General features: G+C 35.9%; 1 protein-coding gene across 1 annotated transcript in view; it reads left to right on the top strand.

Moving 5' to 3' along the window:
• Positions 1 to 17,422, top strand: part of LOC150099566 (uncharacterized) — a 37,078-nt gene extending 19,656 nt beyond the window's left edge. Inside the window, exons 13-22 of the mRNA XM_090403460.1 lie at positions 10,078 to 10,190; positions 10,339 to 10,424; positions 10,588 to 10,778; positions 11,031 to 11,100; positions 12,678 to 12,804; positions 12,964 to 13,158; positions 13,335 to 13,508; positions 13,625 to 13,691; positions 15,370 to 15,549; positions 17,025 to 17,422. Coding sequence (XP_090259586.1) covers positions 10,078 to 10,190; positions 10,339 to 10,424; positions 10,588 to 10,778; positions 11,031 to 11,100; positions 12,678 to 12,804; positions 12,964 to 13,158; positions 13,335 to 13,508; positions 13,625 to 13,691; positions 15,370 to 15,549; positions 17,025 to 17,191 — 1,370 coding nt within the window. The 3' untranslated portion in view covers positions 17,192 to 17,422. The remainder of the gene's footprint in view (positions 1 to 10,077; positions 10,191 to 10,338; positions 10,425 to 10,587; positions 10,779 to 11,030; positions 11,101 to 12,677; positions 12,805 to 12,963; positions 13,159 to 13,334; positions 13,509 to 13,624; positions 13,692 to 15,369; positions 15,550 to 17,024) is intronic.
• Positions 17,423 to 17,675: the final 253 nt, after the last annotated feature.

Genomic DNA, 17,675 nt, shown 5'->3' with positions numbered 1-17,675 from the left:
ATCCTGGCAACCTTGTGTGTACATTTTAAAAGATATATTTATTACGAGTACATTTTCAGTGATAGATAAGACTATTTTTTTAAAGTAAAAGTTCATTACCAATTTTGCCTCTATTGTTGCATCGGGTATAAAGTTCAATAACTAAACATGAAGTTCAATAACACCTCTCTCTCTCTCTCTCTCTCTCTCTCTCTCTCTCTCTCTCTCTCTCTCTCTCTCTCTCTCTGATAACATTACTTTTTACTGAATTATCTCACTACTTATATTTTAAGCTTCGAAACCACTTCAAAGAAAGGAAAGCATTGAAGCATTTTACATTTGGGTATCAAAAAGTTCTGACATTTCAAAAAAAAAAAAAAAATAGCCGAAAGGCTTAATTTTAACATGGTATATGACAGAAACAACTGATATTAAAAGTGCATTTCGTTGTCATTACGTAGTAATTAAATTTGACACTTTGGAAATCTGAAAATGCATTTTTTTGATGTTGATCCTATACACGAGAGGTTGGTTGATCAACTTATCGTACATTAGTTCGTGTGTGTATGTGTGGGTGGGTGGGTGTAGTGGATTGGAAAAGGAGAAACTTGTTTACAAATCTTTTAAAAGCCTGTATATTGTATTCTTTGGGAAACACAACAGAGGGAAGACTTCCACAGTACAGCAGTAGCAGGAGTGAAGGAGGAAAAAACCTTGTTCTGTGGATTACAAGGTGCACTGTGAAGGGGTGTTGAGCAGCAGCTGTACGTGTTCCAATGGCTTAGTATTAACGGGGGGAATTATTGATGCTATTTCAGATGAACATTTCCCATGGAAATATTTGTAGAATGCACAAATGCGGAAACTAAACGTCTGTACGGAAGTCGAAGGAGTGAGTTGGTAAAATACGGGTTGTTAATCAATCCAATTGCTCTTCTCTGTATTGAGTCAAGCATTTTGAAGAAGCGTTTAGGAGTCCCACTCCAAATTTGTGAGCATTATTCGATAGCTGATCTGTGACTTGTATAATGTTAACAGCTGTTTAGAGGTGAAGTAGAGTCTTGAGCGAAAGAGAAATCCTAGTTTTTTGGAAGCTGAGGATGCAATGGTTGTGATGTGTTTATGACAGGAGAGGCTTGATGTCAGAGTAATTCCAAGAAGAGAAATCTTATCTTGTCTGGAAATTTGTGTTATCAAAATAATACTGGAAGAAAATGGTTCTTTTTTGTGAGAAATAAGACGAAACTGGGTTTTTACTACCATTGAACCCCCATTGGAGGATGGCTCGGAGATCAGAATTAAGTGCAGTGGCGATTGCTGTTCTGTACGGTGAGGTGAGTTGTGTGGAGTTAAATTAATCAAAAGAAAGGGAGGAGGGCAATGTGCTCTCGTCTACAAAACTGTGTATTGGGTTGGAGGTCAACTGAAACAGGTTATTGAGATATAGAAGGAAGAACCTTGTGTAACCGGGCATTAAGTTATGGATTAACGCATAGTAAGCACATAAAGAGAAATCTGGCAATTCAACTACCGAAGTCTTGAGACAAACCGATGGTAGTTTGTTTAGTAAACCCCAAACTTGTTCAAACGCTTTGGAGATATCAAGTGCAACCACTTGAGATTCACCAAACTTCTCAACGGAATTCGGTGAGAGATGCTTGATATATATGAGTAGATCTGTTTATCGGCAGCAATGGAATCCATACAGGTGGTCGTTTATTAGCTTGGGTTTCTTCGAGAGTTGTGGGAGTTTGGAATCGATGGTTCTATCCATTACTTTATACAGGACTAAGATGAGCGAGATAGGACGGTAGTTTTATAGTACTGATTTGTCTCCCTTTTTGGGAATGCGTTGAACATATTCCAATTTCCAGGATGTGAGGTAAATACCAGTGGAGTAAGAGAGTATATACAAGCGACATAGAACAGGACTTAGTTCTTTCTATGCACAAATCTTCAGGACAATTGAAGGAATGTCGTCAGGGCCATGAAATTTTTTGTGTCTAATTTGGACAATATTGTTCTGATTTCTTTCTGGTCAAAGAACATTGGAGCATTGCGAATTGCGCATCTGGAATGTTTGAGATGGAATTTACCATGGTCAGTTATACGTGTATTGGAGGCAAAGTGTGAAGCCAGGAGATTGGCGTTTCTGTGGGTAATGTGCACTATAGTGATCTGGGTATGATAGGAGTGGATATAATGTTCGGCAAAGGTTTGGTAAAATCTTTTACCAATTCACGATTTGGTTTGGAAAAAGACCAAAAGACTCGTCTGCCTTTTGGGCACGTTGCAAGTTCCTGCTTTTTTTTCCTCTTTCAAACTCTGTTTTGGAAGCATTGATAGTTTCTTGCAGCTATTTCATGCTAGAGTATAAGTAATAAAGGAAGTCGGAGTTGTTGATGTAAGCCAGTTGTGGTATGCTGGAGTTTTTATTTGTAAAACTTTGTCACATATTTTGGACGATATTTCAGAGAAGTAGGGAATATATGTTTCCATTCCAGTGAAGATTACTTTGATGATATATTCGGTGCATATGTTCGAATTGAAAAACCAGAAACAATAGTCCAACCGGGAATGAACCATAGTAGTCTCGGAGGCTGTTCTACTTGGCACTGTTATAATGATAAACTGCCCTTGTTTGGGAGTGGCTGTATAAGCGTTGTTACATGCAGGAGGAAGAGGAGGTGACCACTAGATTGTGATCAGAATTACCTAAGGGGCTCACTATGTAATTCCTAGTCACTGGTGAGGAAAGATATTGAGGATTTGTTCGGGTTATCTGGTATTCTGGTTGGCATAAGAACAATTTCTGTAAGATCGTTAGTAGTGATGGCAAATGTTTCAGCATCTCTGCTTGCAATATCTGTACAACTGGGGGAGGAAAGCCAGTTGGTACTGTGGACATTAAAATCTCCTAGGAGCTGATTTTGCTGTTAGGAAAGACAAAATACACTTGAGAAAATCAATGTTTAAGGAGATGACATTAAAGAGCTTAATGTCATCTCCTTGTTTTGTTGCATTTGGGGAGCAATAGAGACAGTACATAAGTTTGTCTGAGTGGAGGAAGGGATATTTTCAACTAAAGAAGGTCAAAGTCTGGCGAATATAGGTTGGCTGCTCTCTGCCAAGGTATATCAGAGCAGACATGTGCACAGAATCCACCCTTGTGTCGAAAAGAATTGTGAAATGTGTAATTTGGATTGTTGGTGTATATACAGGGTGTTCGGGATAAATTTGACATATTTATAATTAATTATATTTTTCCGTAAGTTACATGTATTAACACACACTTCTCTTCATTTAAAAGTTTGGACCATTCTTCATTCATATACAAGATGTCAGAAAGGATGGATAGCTGGAACCCACCTGAATCATGGAAGGGAATAACTTGTATCATGATGATTCGTGCCCGCCATCAAAATAAGGATATTACGACTGCTGCCCAATGCTCCCTGAATACAGTAAAAACAATCAGGCATGAACTAGAGACTTGCAATGGTGACTACGAGGATGTAGCAAGAAGAAAGATCCCTAGCAGACGATCTGATTGCGTTCGTACAGCAGAATTCCTCGCAAATCTGCAGGAACAGGTGTTAAAGAACCCTGGCATTGGAATTCGGGCTTTGTTCGTGGAGTTGCTAACTGTAGTCAAGCCCTGGATAACAAGGGTAGCCAATGATAGGCCGTATGTATGGCAGCAGGATTCGGCCCCTTGCCACACCTCTGGGAAAAGTCAAAAATGGTTGTCTGAAAATTTCTACGACTTCACCAGTCCAAATGTTTGGCCTCCAGACTCCCCAGACCTTAACCCCATGGATTATTTTGTATGGGGCGCAGTTGAAAAAGACACCAATCGCACTTCCAGTAATACAAAAGCCCAGTTAATGGATAAAATTAAAACAGTTTTTGCGGCCCTTCCCAGGGAGACTGTAGCATCAGCTTGTTCGAGGTTCCGAAGCAGAATTGAAGCTGTGATCGATGCTAATGGTGGTTATTTTGAGTAAATCTTGTTGATAGTATTGTAATTAACTCTGCCTGTAATGTTTTTTTGTCAATTCATTAAATTTAATACATACAAAGAAGATTTTCTTTTTCCTTACGAAACTGTCAAATTTATCCCGAACACCCTGTATATATATATATATATATATATATATATATATATATATATATATATATATATATATATATATATATATATATATATATATATATATATATATATATATATATTGCTATGGAGGTGAAATATGGGTTTCTGCCAAGAAGAGTAAGTGGCATTTGGTAGACTGGAGATGGTAGTGGACACTATTAAGGGTAGAGTTGAGGCCATGAATGTGAGCGATGTAAATATGCAAGGCTCTGTGGGCATATATTTGATCGCAAGGTTCTTGCACTTTTTCTATTCAGTGTCTGCATATTGGTCTCCACGGTGGCTACTAGTGGCATCACTTAATTCCTGTACCAGTTTTCCTTGTTTGTAGTCGATAACTGCTGTCTCCATTTGGACGATTTATTTCAAGTTGTTTTCATAGTTGTCCTTGGACAAAAAACAGCGTGGAAAGTTCAGTAATTTATTTGTTCGATACTATTTTTCTAGAATCAAAGTTGCATACTCCTGATAATTAGCTGATGTCATATTTTAATAATTCTCCAGTGTCTGTTGGAAAGTGCAGAATAACGGCGTTGAATTTCTAGTTTTCGTCCTCGATCGAGTCGTGTACCGTTGATGTGCAGTTACGTCGCGAAGTTCGTCAGCGTTGTGGGGCAATGATGCACTTGCGTTGCGGCGCTAATCGTCAGCTAGTTCAAGCTTAGCTTCCAGGGTTCGAATTTTGGAGGAGAAACGTAGTGCTAAGGTGCTGCGCGAAGTTTCGCCTCGTTTGCTTAAGTTCAGGAACTGTTTTACAGAAGGGAGGCACAGCAAATAAAAGAAGGGCTAGTTGAGGTTGATAAGTAGTCTGCGCGCCGATTCCTCTAGTTTTGCACAAGAAGCATGTAGTCAGTGGCAACAGAAATGGCACAATTTACCCTTTTCGTATCGGTAACATCAATTTTACAGCTGAGGAACTTTGTTGGTTTGTCAGCGATCGACAGCGCTGAGCTGGCGATACAAGGGGTGCTCTTCCGTCGTTAGCCTTTGCTCTGCTGCTGATACTATATATACCAATCTTAAACTTACATTTAATGAAATGTATAACAAAGCATTAATGAAACTTAAAATACTCTCCTAAACCAGACTGGGCCCATGGATAAAAGACAACATATTAATAGACATAGAAAGAACAGATGTTCTATGGAAACAACTTAAGTGATCGCCTAACAATACCGTTTTAGAAGCTGAATACAAAAGAAAACGGAATCGAATCTCTTAACAACACAGATTAGAACTGCAAAAAGTAACTATTATAGATATGAATTTGCAAGAGCTCAGACCGAAATAAAGGAAACCTGGCACCTGATCAATGAAATGCTAGACAATACGCACAAAGCCACTGCCTAAAACGATAAAACACAGTGTGTGTGTGTGTGTGTGTGTGTGTGTGTGTGTGTGTGTGTGTGTGTGTGTGTGTGTGTGTGTGTGTGTGTGTGTGTGTGTGTGTGTGTGTGTGTGTGTGTGTGTGTGTGTGTGTGTGTGTGTGTGTGTGTGTGTGTGTGTGTGTGTGTGTGTGTGTGTGTGTGTGTGTGTGTGTGTGTGTGTGTGTGTGTGTGTGTGTGTGTGTGTGTGTGTGTGTGTGTGTGTGTGTGTGTGTGTGTGTGTGTGTGTGTGTGTGTGTGTGTGTGTGTGTGTGTGTTTTCCAAGCACACACACAAACCATTATATCTACAACTGACTCACAATGAAATAAAACCACAAAACCACCATCATCTATTATCTTTTTAGATAAGCTCAACATAAGTTCGAGGAAGACAGTATAAACGCCATCTTAACAAACAAAAGAGTTCAGTGCAGCAGTTAATCTTGGTTTTTAATATGGTTTCGTTATTTTAAAATTTTCTAAATTAAATTTCCTTATTTTGTTATCAAAAATTACAGAAAGATGTATTTAATACACTGCTAACTTAACTAAATTTTCTGTGCATTAGCAAAGAAAGTTTTCTCTGTTCTTTCTCTTCAGAATAATCGTTCAGCAGAACATGATTAACTTTATAGGATTTTCATATATATTTTCCCTACACTCATATTATTGAATTACAGCTAAATCTGTCGTTTGTATTTCGCAATTCGTGAAATGCATTGACTTCTACTTATAAAACGAAAGAAGAGTAAACAATATTAAAATTCATGTTATTTTATGACGAAATAGTTCAATTTTATACTTTATAAAAAGTTTGAAAATTGATCCAAGAGCTCAAAAGAATATAACCTCGGCATCAAACTTACCTTGGTATTTTACTACTTACAAGACTCGGGCTCTGCCCAAGTGCCCATATATTCGACATTATTAGTGTTTTTTTATTACAGCTTCCACCTAGTCTAACAGCTATTTCGAACCATTGCTTCTCATCAGAGACCTAAGCAGAAACCCTAAAGATTCAACAACTTTCCCCCTCCAATAATTCAACACATATGAACTCCTGGATTATTTTCTTCGATGTTATGCAATATCAAAGCGACTGCAAAGCCCAAAGTTGTATTCTCATAAACTCTCTAATCGATTATAATAACAGAATAAGTTACTCTAAACTTGTGTTCTCACATTTTAGCGTTATGGTGTGTTTTTTGCTCAACTGAACCAATAAACTGAAATCAAAGGGAGTACTAAGGAGCCGATTACTTCTGCACAACGCATAAGTGCTTATAGCGCATCAAGTCTTTTATCAAATATCTTTTCAATTAAATCAGTCACGTTCAAACCCCACTATGCCTACCCCATTAGGCTATTAGTACACTTTTGTTTATGACGCTATTATGCTGTTTTGTAGTTTCAGTGAGTTTTAAGGCTTCTCGTTTAGTATGCTGTAGTGCAGTCATATAATCAACTGTCAATTTTCACGTCTGTCAATTATGGCTGCAGCTATACTGTAGCCATAATTGACAGTTATGGCTGCAGTATAGCTGTTTGGAAGGGCCCGTATGTTTATGTGGTCAATACAGGATGAGGTAATTTTCGACTATCTGTTCTTTTGTATACGATTGTATAGAAAGGGATAAGTTATATGTTAATAGGAAGTCTAGGTATTGTGCTGTGTTGTTATTTATGTTCAAAATGATCATATTGATGTCATCTATTATTATTAGTTATTTTGAGACGCCTATTGCTGTAATAGAAACTATCTCCTTACTTCATCAATAAACTTTATGTCGCTCCAACACGGTGGTCTGTCGATAGTGTTTTGTTTAATATCAAAAGTTCTCGTTTGCTATTTTTGACTTCGATGCATATACACTGCTTGGAAAGAAGTCAATGGACACCATAGTGTCCATTGACTAACCATTCATATTGCCTACCTTAATAATATGTAGGACCACCTTTCGCTGCGATGACACCAGCAATCCTACAGGGCATACTTTCCACAAGCATATGATAGGGATAAATGGAAATTTTGGACAATTCTTCCTGTAGTCATGAAATGAGGTCCTGGACTGTTGTGGGGCAGACGTCCCTTTACCTCACCTGACGCTCCAGTTTATCCCACAGATGTTCAATAGGATTGAGATTAAGGCTCTGTGGTGACTTTCATTTCCACAAACCATCTTGCAGTTACAGCAGTAGCCTTATGACAATGTTCATTGCCTTACTGAAACAGACAATGGTCAGTTCCGTAGAAATGCCACAATGTAGGAACCATCGCATTATCCAGAATGTTCAGATGTCATTCGGAGTTCGATGCTCGTGGCAGACAAACAGAGTTTCGAGACCAAAACATGGGAAAAAAAAGCAAACCTATGTTGTGAATCTCAATTCTGATTTTTTTTTTTTTTTTTTATGTGCAGATTTGTATCCCAGACGATGGCCGGAATTTCACATTCAACATATCCGCCAACGAATGGTGATTTTTACTTATTATTCTTCATAGCATCTTGCGGCCACGCTCGGTAAGCGTGGTGGAGTGTTCATTGCGAATAGCATTTGCAGTTGCCTCCCTGGACTTCCATCTCAGTATGGTATTTCATTGTTGATCTGGGATGGACCAATTTTTCAACAATTTGCTGAACAAATAGGCTTGCAACATGGCATTATACACAACGTTTCTTCCAAATTTCGTCAGTTCCCTTCTTGCAGCCATTTCACTCGAACACAGTTGCATTGACTTTGGAGCATTATATTCCTCCAATTTATTCTGGGTACAAACACCTAATTTATTAAATGGCCCGATGCACCTTGTCCATGGTTGTGCCTTTTGACGTCTTTCCAAGCAGTATATTTTCTGCATATTCTAATTTATATTTTATTTCCAATTTTTGCTTGCTGAATATTATTGTTACACCTCCTCATTTAGTTTGTCCACAGTGTTTGTGCTGTTGAAAGTTTGGCATTTGGTAAATGGTTGCCTCTCCGTTTGTTGTAGGTACTTCTGTTAATACTAAAATATGTGTGATGTCTATATCTTCCTTCAGATACGCTTTGAGGTTAAGCCAGTATTTTTGGATGCTCCTGATGTTGATATGGAGAATATGCAGTCCTTTTCTTCGGCCAATCTCTTGTTTCCATTCAGTTATCGAGCTTAGAATATGATAGCTGTCGTATTTCCCTGTGATTCGATCGGCTTGCTGGTCTACGCTCATGTTGGTTGGTATGTTGCTCCCTTCTTTAAGATTCATCAGTGTTCCTTTTAATGTGGCAGCCTGCTCATATCTTCTAAGGATTTTATTTGGACCGGCTTTGCATTTGAGTCCTTTTAAGGGACATTTTGCTCTTTTTAATGTCCCATAATATTAAAAATCATAACAGGTAGATTGGGATATCGTCTTGGTGTCATTGAGATCCTTAGCAGCATTTTTATCCTGCTGGCTTTTATGAAGTTATCTTTTATCAGGCAGTTTATGAATCGCACTACGATTCATAAACAAATCTAGGGCAAGTCTAGGCAAACCTTCTCTTTTCCTTTTTTGAGGTAATCGATGAACCGAATGTATTTCTTTTAGTCAATGGGAACGCCAATTTTCTGTTTTAAACGACCGTTTTTCATATATGTTCATTGTCTATTTCTGAGAGACCATCTATGAGGAGATGAGTTTTATGTTTATGTTAGTTTAGAAGTTCGTAATGTAGTTTTAGAGAATTTAGTTCTTGCCGTAGTTCCGCTGTCTCGTTAATTACGTTATGCTGCCCTTCGGTTAGCTCTTTGACGATGTTTTCAATTTCGGTAACGGTCTGCAATACATCTTCTATAGAACTGTTATTAAACTTAATAAATTCATTGTACGGATTACATTTTCCGTCATTTGGGCGGTATGTTTTTCAAATAGTTCTCAAACAAATATGATTAAGCAATCTTTTAACTTAGTGGTTTATTTTCTAGGTTTAAAATGGGCTTACCTGAGTTTCTGTTATTGTATTCCTTGTTCTCCATTTCCTCTGCTGTTTGTTGCTGCGTTGACTGTTTACTGCCTACCCTTGAATTCTTTTTGTTCTCTTTTCAATGTGAGAACTTTCACTCATCACACTTCGCATACGATTATCATTGCCATGTAGCCTCGGACTCTCCTGAACAGAGAAAGTGCAAGTTTGTGTGCATTTCCTGCGAGTTATGTGGTTTTCTTCTGCCAAACTTCCTGGTATTTGTATCCAGGAGGTTTGGCTTTCCTTTCCTAAGATGGCTTCCTTTTTATTTCCAGTCGCGTGGTTAACCGCCATATGTTTCAAACTTTGAAAAATTATTACTTATATACTGCTTAACAGATACAATTTTTCTATCAATATTTTCTGCTTGATGATCTGAATTCATTGATACATTTAGAATATTAATGCACAAGTAAAAAACTACTTTTGAATTAAGAAATGCGAACGTAGCAATTCTTTGGTACCTCGTGCTACCATTGCGCCCCCCTATACATAATAACAACAGGAACCATTGCCGATTATTTCTGTATGGCTGTTGTAATATTGAAACCATGATAAGCATTATAGACTCAATTTTTTTAAACAGATCTTTTTGAGGCTGCAAACGGGAATGTAATACAATTTCGCACCAACAGAATTTATGTCTTCTGGTTGACATGGACACCGTCGGTGTCTATTTTCATGCCAGAAACTATGGAGGTAAGTTTTATTTAAACTTTCATTGTTCAACAATTCCTTAAAAAAATAATAAATACGAAAAAACCAGCTTCTATAACTGATTTCTTTATGATGCATTCCTTTGAAATCTTTATATAAATCACTGTTGACAGAACATATATCTTTCCAGGAAATTCTCAGTAAAAGTTCTGTCCTTGATAAATCCAATGATTATAAGAGGCTGCATCCATGGTTAGGCACGGGCCTTTTGACCAGGTAAGAAAATGTTCAACTTCTAACACAGTTTTTTTTTTTTTTTTGGTTTTGTTTTTTTAGTGCTTTGCTCCAAAATATTACATTATTTACGCGATGACATCATTTTACCCGTGCATTGCGAGCAACCAATATTTAAAATCAGTTCGTATTTGTTCTCTTTTAGCACTGGAGATAAATGGAAGTCCAGAAGGAAGATGTTAACACCCGCATTTCACTTCAGGATTTTGGAAGAGTTTTTGCCCATCATGAACGAACAGTCATTCACCTTGATAAAGAAGCTGGAGGAAGCATCCCAGTCCGATTGGGTGGATATTGTAAAATACGTAACTTTGTGTACACTGGATATCATATGTGGTAAGCAAAAATTATTTTCTATGCAAACTTTGCAGATTTTCAACTAAAGTATAATCGTATTGTAGGCTTATCTGGAAAGATGCGAGTCAATGGTAATACGTGAGTAAGTTTAAAACATTTCGGTAAAGAATTCTATGATACCTGAAAATGAATATTTACTCAAAATAATCAAAAAAGCGTAATAAAAAGAATATTTTCAAAATGTACGTAATTTTTTAACTGACTAATTCAAGGATTATGCTTTAATTCCAGAATCTGCCATGGGTGTGCACATCGCAGCCCAGAATAACATGGAGTCAGAATACGTCAAAGCTATTTCAGTGTAAGTTCTTTTATAACATTTTACAATAGAATAAAAAAACAGGATATTGAGATCTACTGATTATCATGTTGAAGTGATAATTATCACACTTTTGATGAGCGCTCTGTTTCAAAAGAAAATGAGCTGGTAAACAAGGGAAAAAATAATTACTTGGATGCTTTGGATGCTCATCTGTGAGAAGCTATAATACGCATTCAGAGGAACTTTAGTTTCAAGAAAAGCAAATGTTCCTGGCCTACTAATAATGATTATATTTAGATGGATCACTGACGCAACAAAACTATGAGGAATTTTTATTCTTTTGTTCATCAAATACGTGTTCACAAGCAGAGATTCTTCTTTTATAAAAACAAAACATGTCCGCTAAGAATGTGAAACAGATCACATAATACGTGCTTGAAAAATATGTTCGAAGACACAAGTGCACCACAAACTCAAAGTGCAACAGTATACACGATTCGAATAGGGCAAGCTTCGAATTACCTTAATCAAGTTACTGGAAGCAGTTATGTTCTACAATTTAATAAAATTGTAGAACTTAAATTATAACTGATAATATTCAGTTATAAGTTTACTTTTTTTAATGAAATAGTCATTTTTGTAATATCCGTTGATATTTCCGTTCCAAATTTTTTACAAATGTGTTCAATGAAGTGATCTCTATAATAGCACTTGAATGCTAGTTTTATTTATATTTTCCTTCCATTTCTTTACTATTTCATGCGAATGGATATTAAATAAGAGTGATGACATCGTGCTTACATCACGGTCTCTTCCATGTTTCTATTCAATAACTTATTGGTTCTTGCAGGTGATTGATTATTTGGACACACGTTAGCTATCCCTAACACTAACTTATTTGCAATGTTTAATTTCTTATGAAGCACAGTTTGTTTCTTAAAACTTTAAAAAATGGATCTTGCGATAATCACAAATGCAAAGTACTTATATGTGGCATTTATAATTCTTTTCCGTTACGATTTTTTAATGTAAAAAGTGAGTCAGTACTTGACCTTTACGGAAGTCATTCTATTGTTCATAAAATGTTCATTGCAAAACAAAATAGTAGAAAACATGCTTGTCCGAACCTACAGAGAGTTTAGAATATACTTGATAAGCAAAATGTGTAAAAAAATAAACTATTGGATTTATTCTATTGAATAAAGCAACTACATGTTCCCATTTAAAATTTTGTGGGGTTCGAAATTGTTAAACGAATTTATGGTAAAAAAATATCAAGAATGTTTTAATCAGAGACGAAGTACAGAGAAGAAACAGCTTATTGGATTTCATCCATTTAGAACAACGTCCATCACAACATGCTGATATGAAATTAAAACATTACCTAAGAGAACCATTTATAGAATATAAATTAGATCTCAAATGAAAAAATCAAACAGATATCTTCGTAATTTATATAACTTGTTCTAAAACAGCTTTTTCCATATTATTGTATTATTCAATTAGTAACGCCATTATAGTGTATTTTAATATGCAATGATTTCGTCTTTTCGCCATAATCGCAACTGATAAGGATCCATTTGCTATCTGTGTATTTTTTTTCTTTGTACCTGTAGCGTTACTGAAGATTTCGTATACAGGTTAATCAGACCATGGTATTGGAATAATTTTATTTACTATCTTACTACTCCCGGAAAACGTTACAAAAAATGCGTTAAGATTCTACACGATGCCACTAGAAGGGTAAGAATTTTCAATATTTAAATAAATCATATTGTATACAATATCAAAAAATCCAATCTACTAAAAAATATTTTTATAAAGATTTATTTTGATTTTGTAGATTTCACACAAATGTCAGTTTTGTTGGAAGACTTTTTAAATACAAAATTTTAATTTAAGGTAATCAAAGAAAAGAAGGAACAGCTAATAAAGGAAAATGAGAACAATGTAAAAAACATAATCAGGGGAAAAGAAGAGAGTCCAGTGTTAAAAAAGAGAAAAGCATTTCTTGACCTTCTTCTTGATCTTCATATTAATGACAGAGCACTTTCCGAAGAGGACATCAGAGAAGAAGTTGATACCTTCATGTTTGAGGTACGTCTTTCATTTACATCGGAATTAATTCTGCATTGTGTTTAGAGGTAATCTTTTCTCTCTCTCTCTCTCTCTCTCTCTCTCTCTCAGGATGTCCAGCAAAATATTAAATGAGAAAAATTGTTATTCATAATGAATAACATTGTCATTTTCCATATTTCTCAATTTGTCAACAGGGACACGACACCACATCAATGGGAATCAGCTGGGCCCTTTACTCCATTGGTCTTTATCCTGAAGTGCAGAACAAGATAGAAGAGGAACTGTACGCAATCTTTGCAGACGATGTACAGCGACCAGTGACCCTTGACGATCTCAAAGAAATGAAATATTTAGAATGTGTTCTAAAGGTAAGACAATAAACTTCGCATTCATTAAACTCATAGCTACTTGGTAAGATATTCCAAGTGCATTTTAATAAATCATTACTGAACAATATCAAAGTTCTCTTTTTATTTCTGTATAGGAATCTCAAAGAGTGTATCCTTCCGTGCCAATCATTGGCAGACATTTGAATCAAGATGTGACAATTAGTAAGTCCTTAAACAATAATCTATTTTTCTGACTTCATCTTTTCTTCTTCCTTCATTAATTAGTGAGTGTTCATTAATTAGTGTATCCTTTATTAACTTCATTAATTAAGCAGTATAACTGGACAGTTATTCTGTGTACAATGTCGTTAGTGAGTGGGATGTTATTTTACGTTTCTCTCTTTAGTGTGATGTGTAAAGGAATGTTGCTCTGCTCTGTAATTAAATCCGACCTAATCACAAGGGTGGAAGCACGAACATTCAGAGAACCCTTATCTGAGTAAATTCTTTCGTAATCATGAAAAGAATAATTATGCTACCTTTGTCTGTTCTTCATTTTTTGTTTTTGTTGTTAGCTATCTGGTTTAATGTTGCCTTGCTCCATAAATGTCTACTTTGGCATTTCTTGTTTTCTCTTAGCATCGTCTTTCATTTAAAAATACTTTTTCTTATGACGTATACTATCCTTTTACTCTTCTAGGTTTCCTCGTCTCTTAATGATACTTCTGTCTTCTTTCATTTGTCAAAGTAGTTTCTCAGCAATCTCTTTATACATACCATTAATTTTCAGCTCTTCTCTCCAACCGAAATGCTTTTATTCATCTACCGTTTTGTGTTCACAAAGTTCGCACCATTGGCATAAAGCGTACTGCTCCAAACATCTGCTTTTATGAATCTTTTCTTGCTTTCAGGAATGTGTGTAATGGAATAAATATCTTATTTCGGTTAAAGCTTCATATATCTTTAAGATTCTGTATTGGGTGTCTTTCTTAAGTTCTAACATAATCCTGATTTCAATACTAGATATGTAAAACTCGAAATTTAGACAATTTCCTTTGAAATTGAGATTGCACTTTTATGTGATTTCTGTCAGCTCTGCTATAGGAAGAAATTTAGTATTTCGCATGGTTTCCGAATCTTTGCTTTGTTATGATGAAGTCAATTAAACGTTTTCTTAAATCTCCAGTATTCTCCATATACACGTTTTTTTTCTTTTTTTTCTTTAATAAGCTTGAATTCAAGGTTTTTTACTAATGGCTATATTTCTTTTTATCAACAAAACAGGCTAATTTTTGCCTCTTTCATTTCTAGTATTGGGTACAAATATTCAAACTATTCTGTGGTCAGATTGTCCTTTTTTCATCTGCAGTTACAGCTTGAAAAAAAATCCTAGATTAAAATCGACCGTGGCTGATGAAAAACAGTATTGTTTACAGATTGTCCTGGTATGCTTACAGAGTATCGGGATAATCCTTGGGTAATAAAGAACTATATCGGTAAAGTAGAGGCTGAGCCCTTCTTGTGAGACCATGTAATTTACATCAACTAATCGGAGGATTGTGAAGACCAGTGTCATCTCCATTATTATTAAATAGTTTACACTGATAGAAAGTGTAGAATAATAATGTTGTCTGTTCTACGTTTTGGTATATGGATTGTCAAATGAAGGACGTTTATGGGATTTGACGTTCCAAAAAAAAATCTGAAATCTCTGCTATCCCATATAGGAAGATTTTTATCACTGAAATCCAGTGGATATCTTCATCTTGTCTTCCTCTGGAGATTTAATGTATGAATGTTTAAAACTTTTAAAATACATTTTTCTAACTAATCCTTCAGATATATCGATTAACAGAACGTGTACTTGAGTTATTTGCTAAATATAGAAATATATTTCTAGACGAGTACACCATTCCTCGCGGAACCAGCTGTTTCATCTTCATTTATGCACTTCATCGTAATCCGGAAGTATTCCCTAATCCTGAAGTGTTCGATCCGAGTCGATTTTTTCCTGAAAATGCCGCAGGTCGCCATCCTTACGCTTTTGTGCCCTTCTCTGCAGGCCCTAGAAACTGTATAGGTATGAAGTCTTCAATTGCAACTAATCATATATTTCTGTTAGTTTAGAACTAATGACTCAATTTTACAACGACATTTAAGACGAAAAAGGACAACCGATCCTGCTTTGTAAGGATTTTTAATAATTCTGAAATCCTGTACATAAATTGATATTATTATTAATAGAGACCTCTAGGGAGTCATTGGAGGAGGCCACATACCACCCATACTAGCTATCATAATCATTCAGATTGCTTACACACACACACACACATGCAATGGCAATCCATTTCAATCATCCACCACTCTGAGAGGAAAAACCCCTCCTTAGACGCATTCTTCTCAGCATCCAAGGATGCCCTCTTATCCTTTCGCCGTTCTCCATAAAATGAAAAATTCCATCAACTGAAATCCTATATGACCGTTTCAGAAGTTTGTAAGTCTCAATCATATCACCCCTCTTTCTCCTGTTTGCTAGGCTAGTGTCTGCAGTGTACAAATTGCCTACATGTCTTCATAATCAGTATTCCATAATCCTGATATCATTTTAACACTTTCATTTGCGCTCTCTCCAATATATCAGAATCACAACGGAAATCAGGAGGCTTATCTTTGCCCTGCCCTACCTATCTTTGCATCATCAGCAAATAGCTATATGTTGCCTGTCAATACCACTGGTTACCTTAAATCTTGAAACTCACATCCCCCCGTATACCACTTATTGATATCTGTCAGTCAGTCGTCCTCTTATCCACGCTAATATTTTATAATACAATCACATATTCGCCAGTTTATGAAACATTCTTTCATGCTGTATTCTGTCATGAGGCCTTAGCAAAACCCAACAGTATCATAGTGTATCCATTCTCATTGTCTAGCTCAGTGATAACATTGTTATAGAAAGTGAGCAAGTTTCTAAACCATGACCTTCTAAAATACGATATTCAGTATTAATACTCGATGTAAAATGAGAGACCAATCATGGGCAACTCAAGTTAGCAGGAGCCGGGACTTGGAGAGGTTCTATCGAAAATTTAATAACTTGTCATTTTCTTATTACATACAGGAAAAGAACTGGAAATCTTGGAAAACATGTGAAGTAGAAATGTGAAGTATTTGTGCTTTTGTGTACAGAAGGCACTTATGATATCTATAAAATGCAAATGACTATACTTTTAAGGGGTCTCTTCCTTGACGAAACCAAAATTATATTAAATTCTTCGTCTGTGTTAAGCTTCCATTTAAGCAGATCTGAATAAGGAAAGAATAATTCTTTCTAAGCAGTTCTGCAAGAAATGGAAGTTGCTCACATGAACAACCGACTTGCTTTTGGTAATTCTTTAGAATCCTCATTCTTGCATAATTTCTAGGTGATAATAATCTTGCATTCCTTAATAAATATTTTGGGTTTTGCCTTGTTTCTTTCTTTTCATAACTCCAGTCAACTGCTAGCTTTTCTTTAAAACTAATACTTTTTTTTTGTTTTTCGTTAAACAGGTCAAAGATATGCAATGATGGAAGAAAAAACAGTTATTGCCAACGTCTTAAGGAATTTCCGTCTGCATTCCCTAGATCAGCGGGATCAGGTTCAGGTGGTAGCAGAACTTATTCTTCGCCCAGCTAAACCAATCCGAATCCACTTTAAAAAGAGGAAATTAAGCTAAAAATTACTGGAATCAACGCCTATGAGAATTGCATACAAAGGAACGTGCAACGTGCTGATAATGAATATTCAACAATTGAATTTCTGCTGATATCGAAAGGATCTTTACGCAGAGATTTAAGACTGCCATACACAGTGTATTTCAAACTGAGTTTTGTCTGAGATTACTGTATCTGTTTTGATAAAATATTTTATTAAAAAAAATCGAGAATAAAAAAAATAATTCTATGAATTAGAATTCTAAATACAAATATATTCTACACCTTGTCAAATAACTGATGAGAAATTATTACCTAGTGTATGATAAACGCCGATTTAAACTGAAGACCAAACAAGAGCCGCCTTAGTTCCCCCTTTTTAACATAGTTAATATGATGTCTGCGATTTTGTTCAAACCATGAGTTTCGGTTGGAAGGTCGGAAGCAATGATCTAAATATTGCGACAACTTCGAGACTGTCCGTGCCATGGTCCATATTTGAGACAG

Source organism: Typopeltis vanoorti, chromosome 14 (genome assembly GCF_054136105.1).
Source record: "Typopeltis vanoorti isolate ZY-2024b chromosome 14, IOZ_Tvanoo_1.0, whole genome shotgun sequence".
Lineage (NCBI taxonomy): Eukaryota > Metazoa > Arthropoda > Arachnida > Uropygi > Thelyphonidae > Typopeltis > Typopeltis vanoorti.
Note: the sequence above shows the minus strand (reverse complement) of the source record. Positions and strands in the feature narration are given on the sequence as shown.